Raw genomic sequence first — 10,240 nt, 5'->3', positions numbered from 1 at the left:
TGTGTGTGTATTGTGTATTTGTGTAATACTAATATTAGTGAGTAAGAAATCATTGTTACTAGCATCCTGGGTCCAAGTTACGCGTAAAATATATTTTTTATTTATTGTTTATCCACGCATTTCTCAGAAACTACAATTCGTATTAAGTACAATAATCCTTTTGTTGTTAGATTAATTAATAATAACCAACTTAATGAATAGTGCAAGTTTAGAAAAAGCTTTGTAGTTTTAAAATTACGGCCAAAAATCATAACTATGGAAGATAAACAATGAACTCGTTGATGTCTTTTGTATGAAGGGAACCCCTATCAGTGTTAATAGGCGACATAATATGCGGGTGATGGTGTTGGCTGGTGCTGATGCGGATATTGGGGAGAACTGTTGCGGCTGCTGGAGGGCCAAAGCCAAAGCGTTATTAAAACACTCGTACAGGCTTTGGCTCTCCAGCAACCGCACCCGATCTCCCCGACATCCGCATCAGCACCAACCAACACCATCACCGCACGCGCATATATTATGTCGCCTATTAACACTGATAGGGGTTCCGTAGGTATTCAGTAGGTAACACACGGACTGATGTAAAAATATTTTATGACGTGATACCTACTGAATTTTAAACTAATAAAAAGTAAGCAAGTAAGTAGTTTAAAAAAAATAATCTGATTTCCAAACCTGTCTAATAAAAAGTTAGAAATAATTACCTAATTATATTTTGTTGACTGCAATGTTCAGAATCTAAATACATAAAATAAATAAACGTAGAATGATTTTGCACTGATCTAAGAAACGCAAGTTGCAATGTAACTTTTATTTGTTTTGTACCTACTAGGTACGGTCACGAGAATTAATATGTATCACTCCCGGCTATACAGGTTGTGAGAAGCTGCAGTAGTTTTAGGCGGATGAGACGTTCGTTATGTAAAAATTGACGATTCAAAGTGTAACTATGTTAACTACTGAATAAAGATATTTTTGAATTTGACTGAAACCATGCCACATTAACTTTTTTGACAAATTAAACCGTAAGTCTCATTAAATGTCAAATATGAAAGTGCGACAGGGTTCTAAAGTGGGTAAATGATATTGCTCATGACTGTACACTGGATCAGTAAAGTACGAAGCAAGTGAACGGCGACCAAATAAGGTGTTCCAATTCTATAATATGAATGATCGAGTTTCGTTTGAGTACCTAATATCTATAACACAATGAAAGTGGTTAGGTAACGGTTCCTGGTTAGACCGCGCTATGGCGCTCGTGCGCAGCGGGCCGTGCAAAAAGAAGAACCCGCCTAAACAAACACCCGTAAACTAAACTGTCAGATTACGACACCAAAACTATGTAATAAAAAGCGAATTGATAAATTCCCATTGAAAATCATGTCAAGTTAATTAATTTAAATATAATAATGTCCTCGAATCGTCAATGAAATCAAATCACGCTCGGATGCTGCTCATTTCCAATAACATAATAGCTTCATGCCTATATCCCCGAAAAGGTAGGCAGTAGACAGAGTATACCGCGGGTGTATAGATAGTATGAGGAGCTCGGTGGCGCAGCGGTAAACGCGCTCGGTCTGCGATTGTTGAAGTTAAGCAACTTTCGCAAAGGCCGGTCATAGGATGGGTGACCAAAAAAAAATGTTTTCATCTCGAGCTCCTCCGTGCTTCGGAAGGCACGTTAAGCCGTTGGTCCCGGCTGCATTAGCAGTCGTTAATAACCATCAATCCGCACTGGGCCCGCGTGATGGTTTAAGGCCCGATCTCCCTATCAATCCATAGGGAAGGCCCGTGCCCCAACAGTGGGGACGTTAATGGGCTGATCATGATGATAGATAGTATACACCACGCGAGCGAGGTAGCAGATTTAGCTCACGTTAGTCATTTTTAATTAAAGTGGTTCGATTTCCATACTAACTAGTTTATTTACTCAAATATTTCCCGACGACCCGATTACCCTAGCCATAGAGGCAGCCAATCAGCTCGCGACACCAAACACTTCAGGACCCCGATACCGACCCCGCCGGCGTGGTCGACGATTTCCCTCATTCAGCGCTTATCGCTATCGACCCACTAGGGTCGATTAATTCTTTCAAATATTTTTCCTCTCAGACGACGCCCTGAGCCGAGGTTCGCGCCCAACTGGGCACCCTCAGGCCTGTTGTCTTAAATGTTGTACCGGGTGAGAGCCTTCAGCGCTCCCCATTTGTCCGGCCAAGTAGTTAATGCCATCTGCGGCAAATCTACAATAAGTCACGTCAAAAAAAAAAAAAAAACTCAAATATAGGCACACGCCACTAAATTTTAAAAACTTATTTCGTGACAAATATTACGCTATGCCGCCAAACGTATAACTTTGAAACAATATTGTGTATAAAATCCAAAAATAAATAAAGCAAATTAAGACACCAACGCCATCTATTAACGCTTGAGCGCCTAGCTAACCGTACCGAACCACTTTAAGTTTAAAAATCGAATTTTAAAAATATCTTTACCTCATTGAACTATTTCATTCATTACAGCAGTTTTTTTTTTTACAAACTACTACCACACTTTATTTACCAATGTTTCTTGTATCATATAAGAACACATTCTGCCCTAGTTTTCATTATTTAACATTTGAGAGGTATACGTTAGTTGCTTTCGTGGATATTAGGTACCTACCTACCGTACCGATGTATTGATGTCACGTAATACCTAGAGCATTAAAAACAACAAACTGCTTTAGCAGTTGGGCCGCTTGATGTATTGTATGATCTATTCAGTACGATAACGGTATTTTTTTATATACAAAGGTAAGTACATACAACATTACAGGGTAAGTTAATGCGTTGTATGACGAGAAAAATTATACCGAAACAACACGGCGATTCTACCATTCACTCCACACACAGCTCACTTAAGGTGCACATATATTTATAATGACGAATTATCTAGAAACTACATACTTACTTGTGACAAAATAAGTAAGTCTTAGATGTTCATTCACGAGTTCATACGACTATAAAAGTAGATAATTAGTAGTACAACATTAAAAATGCACAGGAAATGCAGTTGCATTCTCAATGCAAACGTTTTATCCATCTTTTACACGCTGAATTTGACCAAAATAACCACATACACTCATTCAATCTTACACTTTTTTACAAACATACGAGGACTATATGCTTATTTTGAAGTAAGAATACGTTTTCATGTTGGTAAAATAAATAAGACCCGAAAAACCCAGTACTAAGTTATTTTATTACGAACGAACAAAGTTTACAAGTTTACACTTAAACTATCAGTCTTCATATATTGTGTAAATATAAATAGTATTCGTTTAAAATGTAATAAATTATACATAAAAAGAAAAACTCATTGGTGGGATTTTATATAACTTATAAACATAGTGCTACTGCGTTTGGGGGGTAGTTTTAGAGTTGTCGGGGGCGGCGACTGTTATTTGCTGGGGGACGGAGTATGATTGTTGAGTGTAGGTTGTTTGAGCGAGGTAGGGGCCGGGACCGACTTGCTCCTGAAGTTTCTCGGCCTCTTCGGGGGCCACGGGGCACATGCAGGGCACGAGCTGAACGTGCTGCAGCGACACGGGGGTCAGTCGCGCCCCCGCCGGCACGCTGATGGGGATCGGGGCGATGCTCTGCTGCACGGCCACCTCCGGCGGGTCCGGCTGCGCGTACTGCGGTGGCTGCATCTGATACACCTTGCGCGCCTCGTACGGCGAGTACGAGTACTGGTACCGGTACGCCGGAGACATCGGCGACAGTGGCTGCATCCACGTTTTCTGCGCCACCGCTTGTCTACTGCAACAACGATAATAACCATAAAATAACCTCCATTGCAAACCTTTGTGACTTAATAATAACGCGGTTACTTCTTTGAATTTCTTAACAACATTCCATTGACAGCCACGCCGCAGTTACGATACGGCCTATGGTCATCTATGAATGGGAAACTGTCGCGGTCACCGACGATTCCGGTAGTGCACGGTCCATTTAACAAGATAACCGCATAATAATTGGCATTACTCAATAATTACGTTCAATATAAATAACTATTCATAAGGCAGTCGAAAACGCATAATTCTTATAATACGACATGTGGTTGCTTGATAAGTTAGTATTCGCAGGCAATGGTTACAAGATTTCGCTTATGCGTACATATACGATAGATTATAAAGTACAATGACATTGATATAGGAACATAAGGTAGGGAATGGGATACATACTTGGAATCCGAGCCCCATTTCAGGAAAAACGCTTGCGACGACGCGACCAGAGCCAAACTGAACACGAGACGCATCTGAAATAAAACAACAAAATGTAACCATTCAAATGGACTTTTTCGAAGGTTACGCGTAACATCCGGTTCCGCTAATATTACTATTTCAATTCAGCAGTCATTATTTTAAATCTGCAGCAAAATAAGAACATAAGTTAATAAGAAAAAGTAAAAATATGTTACATCAATTGTAACGCAACGTACCCAGTCTGAAATAAAAACAAGCAGACAGCATTGTGTCAGTAGAGAGGTAGAGAAAACGAAAGTAGATCCAGCTATGGAGCTGCTCGCGTAATAAATGCTTAGGTATATAATGAAGGTCCACAAATAACACACAAAGGATGGAAAATTACATAATTTGTGTTATTGAAATGTTCTAAAAAACCCCCGTGGGTATTTTGGAAGCGGTATCAAGCTTTCCCCTCCGCTCCGCCCAAAATTAGAGGATATACGAACTGTAACGGAAAACGATTGAATGTTATGTAAAAACGATAACATTTATTCAAATAGCTACGTATGTTAAGGCGTTAATATTGTATTAGTATCTACTTATAATATGCAGTTGAAAAAAGGTTCATTAGCTGCGCTTTGATAAATAGGTAGATTAGTTAGTCCATTTACCCCACCCATAAACTTCAATTATTTATCCTTAAGAATTATAGAATGTTCTTGATTAATTACAAGAGCTTAATGTTTACTCATTCATTGTTGCGTAAATAGTATACGAACGCAAAATGTAGTCCATAATTTACGTTACATTATATCAGCGTTGGCTTAGGTAGTATTTCCCAGTGTTACCTAAGCTAATTTTATTGGGCATGCAAATTATTTCCTCGGCGCCAAGCGACAACAAATAAAATAAACAAACACATTCGCTTTGGCAAGTATTATTAAACTTCGCAAATGGGATTACGAAATGATTTTTGTACACAGTATTATAATTTATCTACTGAAGTAACATAGTTCCGACAACTTGCCTATATTTTCGAGATGGCGAAATCGATTTACAAATAACGCTAAACTTTGATCTGTAGTAAGTACATTTCCAAAGTTGGAGAAATGTAGGTACATTTTGATTGTATAGCAATTACCTAACACTCCAGCCAGATAAAAGGCTTTTAGAATATATCTAAAGCGGTAAGTGTTACGTATTCTTGAAAAGTAGTTTACAAATATAAAGTACAATGAGTTCGTTACTCGGAACCGAATTTACAATAATCTTACGCGATAGATTTTGTAGTTCGTCTTTCCGTTGACTTTTTGTTTTCCAGGTTAAGTTAGTTTAAGATTGATGACTGTACGCTTGTATGGTAAACTCTTAACGGCTTAATGATGAACTTTGTAATTATAGACATTAACACAGATGTCAATCATAGCCTCGTTACCAGCACAGTACTTAATTACTAAATCAGAAAAAGATGAATACTTTGAGTGTTTTTGAATGTTCCAAAATATTTTTGGTAATGTTTTTCTGACTATGCATTTGTATTTACGCGGTTAATTATAATATGTTCGAACAAGTACACAAGTGCAGCTTGATGTAGGTAAATTTCAGAATAAACATCAATAATTCTAACGTTCAACTTGCGCCCATTTGTAAAATAAAAAATTACTTGATACGTAGATAGGTACCTATTTCCTGGACAAGTTGTTAGACAATAAAATAATTAAGTATATGTTAAACGTTAATTTATGGTACGTTTATTTATTTATACGTAGGTACTTTATTAATAGGTACTTAATTTAATAGATTTTTTATTTAACTCAGTGTAATATTATAACATACTAAAGTCTAAGCATGTACAGTGGGCGATGATCAGCCAGAGCTGTGAACATTATAAAATAGTTTGTCGGGCCATGGTTAATCGACAAATGGGCCATGAGGCCCAAACTCATAAATATTTATTATTTTATGTCATTTTAACATGCGTGCCTATCAAATTTTAAAAGGTTTTTTTTTCTTTTATAGAATGTAGTAAGTACCTACAACATAACTAAATGATGGAGAAATAATTCCCTAAATATCCCTATCCTAAATTTATTTGAGTGCCAGATCCTTACTGCCTATCCCCTATGAGCGCAGCGTCTAGACCTTAATATCCTTTCTAACTCAGAAGGGAAATCAACCGGTTAAAAAAATGCGTCTATTTAGTTCACAAATTACATTGAGTTAACTCGATATCTCCATTATGTCTATTATGTTGATTTGATACGAGTACGTCGGTCTGTCAAAATATAGAGGCGTCGACAATAGCAGGGTGCATGACTTGCAATCGACCATCGGATTAGATCACATTGACTCGTTTAACTCAGCACCAAATTGAAAATCAACGCCACAATGACCCACTTGTTATAATGTAAACACGAAAATCCGATGACTGTCAATTTTTCAATATTTTTTTTTCAAGTGCTGATATATAGCAGCTAAAAATACACGTTGCATTTAAAATAATGACTGCGGAGTTAATATAGTGAAGCACAAAAAGTTTAATAAATAGGTAGGTATTGTAAATATAAAATATAATTAAATAATGTAACTCACCACTCCACTTGTATCCGGAAACATCGCACTAGGTCAATGAAAACTAAAACCGGGAAAACGATCACCCCTTCCGAGCCCTAGCTCAGAACTACAGCTTAATGTCGGAGGAAGTATTAAGTAGGCTGTGCTTTACACAAAAAAGACACCTTGTTTGAGAACGAAGATGCGCTCACCCACTCCGACGGCCGAATGACCGATCCCAGGGAACCACTCGTTTTTTATACACGGGTTTCAGAACATTCCTTCCCTAAAAGCCGGTCCCCGACCTCAACATGAGGTATAATAATAATCTTATTAACTTATCTACACTTCTATCTTTACTCAGAACGTACCGTTACATTAGCCCGATTTTAAAGAGAGGGTTCGTAGACACTGGCAACTTAAGATAATTTCACACTTTTTTCTTGTGCCGACTAAGTGTTTTGACATAGGTTTTGAAAGGGGCGGTTTGAATGATTGTCCGGCGCTCGCGCTCCAGTGCACCCGCGGCGGCGGGGTACCTACTACCAATCCCAGGTTTAATGAGGGACCACGTTTATTGACATAACAAGTTTTCTTTACTCCGTACTGATGTCATTACTCTATTAATTAAATGAAGGCTTTAATTTTGCTTGTCTGGGGTTTCTGTAACCTACCTACGTACAATACATGCGTACTTAAGTTTAGACTGCACCTCTGTTTCATTTAGGTTTATAAATAATTTATATAATATTTATAAATAATTTGTATAATTTTCATATCGTTGAATTTGAAGTATGTGGATACAGTAATAACGTAACAGCATGGTGTCTTAAGTGTATTCGTAACTAATATATTAAGACTGCCCAATTTGCCTCCGCAGGCAATTTTTAATCCAATTCATGTACCTTTGCGAGTTGCTATCTCCGGCTTTTTTGATGTCTCCCGTAGGAGGAAGTACGCGCCCGACACCCGTGTCGAATGTTCGGGACGTGTCTATTACCAGCCGCACTGGCGCATCACTTGCCTTGACCCACGCCCATGACTTGCTCTGCTCCTCCAACCGTGAAATCCTAAAGAGAACACTTCAGCTGCAACGCCCAAAGTACACAAAATGTCTCTTTAAACAAGTCAATTATGTGCCCCGAGAAAATCCAGAGATTGAATTATTCCCATCTCAGAATCAATTACTTACTTTCATAACGATGCTGACAAACATTTTTTTTTTCTAACAATGATGGAGATAATTTTGTTATCCGTATCTGTTATAAAATAGACTAAAAACACCAACTTTCCGCTCATTCTTTAAAACACGGCGTTCCGTGATTTTGCTAAGGACGGAACTATAACAAGACCTAACTAGAACCATTTCCTATTACACATGAGAACTTCGATACAAATATGTGGGACACATCGGCTGTTTTAAGCTGTAGTAACCCATTAGTTTCTTTAAACAAATTAATGTTAAAGTACAGTTAGGTTAGATAATGGTTTATTGATTATAAATCGTGTGGGCTCGTGAGGATGGGTCATCGGGAGTTTTTACGACTGGCAGTCGCCCACGTCAGTGTCGATAGCACTCGAGAGTAATGGATGAGGGTGCTCGAGATACCTCCTGACCTAACGAGATGGAAGGCGATGGACCATCAACAATCAATTTATAGACCCGGTTCTAGTAAACGTAACACAAACTTCAACTTGGTCAGCTTTTGTCTCATTTAGGTACACTTAGGTGCCGATTCCACTACACGCCCTCTAATTTTATTTTAAGTTATACCTGTTATTTTCTTATCTACTGAAAAGGAAAGGGACGGGCAATCGACAAGCATAAGATTTATGGAACACACGACAATTTTAGGCAGAAACATAAAAAACCTTCTCAAAATGTTATATTGGCTAATAACCCGATAGAATTAAGTTGACAGCACACGACAATCAGGTGGAATATCAGCGGGATGCTTATTTTATAAATTATTAATTTATTCGAAAAATTAACATTGGTCAATGATCCGTCCCTTTCCTTTTCGGCGGATAAGATAATGACGGGTATAACTTAAAACAAAATTGTACGTTTCGGCAGGGACACTTATAACAGTTAAACTTAATTTAAGCGCGAATAAAATCTAAGTCTATGCTTAAATTATTCAAAGTTTTTAAATATTCTGAGGTTTATATATTTTTAAAAATTAAATTGCATTGGAATTATGGCCATTACTATCGTTCCCATCGTTACTAGGTAAGTACATTTTTCAAATTATACATCAAATCAATTATAAGGTCCGTTATACCTTCAGGACTAGTTTACTCAATTCTTTTGTTCAATGAGAAAATAAAAACTTTTCGATGAGTCAAAGCGAGATAAAATGTGGGGATTTTCAGCATTTGATAAGTATCAATAGAGTAGGTATTTATTATAAAAAACCTAACATTCACTACTTTGCTATCGTACAAGTAGATAAAAGCAGCTAAGTTGTAAATTAATTAACAGTATATCACTTTTTACTGGTCCGTTATGTCACGCAAATTCGAATTCAAATTCGGTGTTTTTGGGAAGTAGGTAGGTTATCTATCTACCTACTGTCCAAAAGGTTTTTATAAAATTAGTAAACTCGGAAGGAAATGTGTTGTGCCACAAAGCTATGAATAACAGTGAAACAACAACTTTAAAAATATTCTATATTTGAACTAAATGAGCATATCATTCGTCATCGTCAAAATTGAACCTCCTCATACCGTCAAAGCGGAATCCGTATGCTGCAGCGTTTTTCACGTCCACTAGCGCCGGGTTGCGATATTTGTAGAAACTACCGTGCCCGTGCGCAGGCCGTGACGATCCGTTCGGAATCCCATGAGCCTCACGGGGATAGAACGCCTCAAATTTCCCGTTAGATGGCAGCACGCTCTTCAGATCATCGTCCTCCGGATCGTACGGCCGACACAGAGATGGCGCCACTATCATCAGCAACCAAAACACGCGGAGCAAGATCTGCATCTATCGTAAAACACCAATTAACTTTTTCACAACACGAATAAAACACTCGCAAAAATAAATAAATGTAAACGTTACGTACTATGATGGTTGACGACGCAATGCAGCGTGAGCGATCTCGATGGGACAGGTTACGTAAAGGAATGTGACAGGTTGGAGAGTAATCAGCGAAACTGGTAGCGACTAGCGGCGGCGTGCAGTGGGCGGCGGCGGGCGACCGCAGTCGGTCACCTTGGGCCGAGCCTCATGCTAAACCCCGAGCGCCGTGTGAGGTCGACACCGTTCCGCAACACAATACCTACTTTCCCTTTGCGTGTTGACTCTATAAACTAAGTCCAGTTCTTACACACTGGTAACGCAAAGTGGCAAACTGCGCGATCAATTATTTACTATTAATGCAATACCAATTACAAAATATTAATAGGTATGCATATTGAATATTCATTTGGTATATCAATGGTACACTCATCCTT

At 38.3% G+C, this 10,240-nt stretch overlaps 2 protein-coding genes across 2 annotated transcripts; both read right to left on the bottom strand.

Moving 5' to 3' along the window:
• Positions 1-3,391: 3,391 nt before the first annotated feature.
• On the bottom strand, positions 3,392-4,504 carry LOC126380419 (uncharacterized). Its single transcript, XM_050029806.1, has 2 exons — positions 4,226-4,504; positions 3,392-3,800 (listed from the first exon to the last, which is right to left on the bottom strand). Exons 1-2 carry the CDS (start codon positions 4,297-4,299, stop codon positions 3,392-3,394), a joined length of 483 nt encoding a protein of 160 aa, XP_049885763.1. The 5' UTR covers positions 4,300-4,504.
• A 4,936-nt stretch (positions 4,505-9,440) lies between these two features.
• Positions 9,441-10,095, bottom strand: LOC126380749 (uncharacterized). The gene is made up of 2 exons (XM_050030351.1): positions 9,850-10,095; positions 9,441-9,770 (listed from the first exon to the last, which is right to left on the bottom strand). Exon 2 carries the CDS (start codon positions 9,768-9,770, stop codon positions 9,477-9,479), a length of 294 nt encoding a protein of 97 aa, XP_049886308.1. The 5' UTR covers positions 9,850-10,095; the 3' UTR covers positions 9,441-9,476.
• Positions 10,096-10,240: the final 145 nt, after the last annotated feature.

Source organism: Pectinophora gossypiella, chromosome Z (genome assembly GCF_024362695.1).
Source record: "Pectinophora gossypiella chromosome Z, ilPecGoss1.1, whole genome shotgun sequence".
NCBI classification, from domain to species: domain Eukaryota; kingdom Metazoa; phylum Arthropoda; class Insecta; order Lepidoptera; family Gelechiidae; genus Pectinophora; species Pectinophora gossypiella.
The sequence above is the reverse complement of the archived record's forward strand: the minus strand, read 5'-3'. Positions and strand labels throughout refer to the sequence as shown.

Excerpts from the sequence above, each read along its gene's own strand:
- LOC126380749 (XM_050030351.1), bottom strand. The coding sequence starts at position 9,770 with ATGCAGATCTTGCTCCGCGTGTTTTGGTTGCTGATGATAGTGGCGCCA.
- LOC126380419 (XM_050029806.1), bottom strand. The coding sequence starts at position 4,299 with ATGCGTCTCGTGTTCAGTTTGGCTCTGGTCGCGTCGTCGCAAGCGTTT. Across the intron at positions 3,801-4,225 it reads AAATGGGGCTCGGATTCCAA|TAGACAAGCGGTGGCGCAGA; the intron begins GTATGTATCCCA and ends TCGTTGTTGCAG.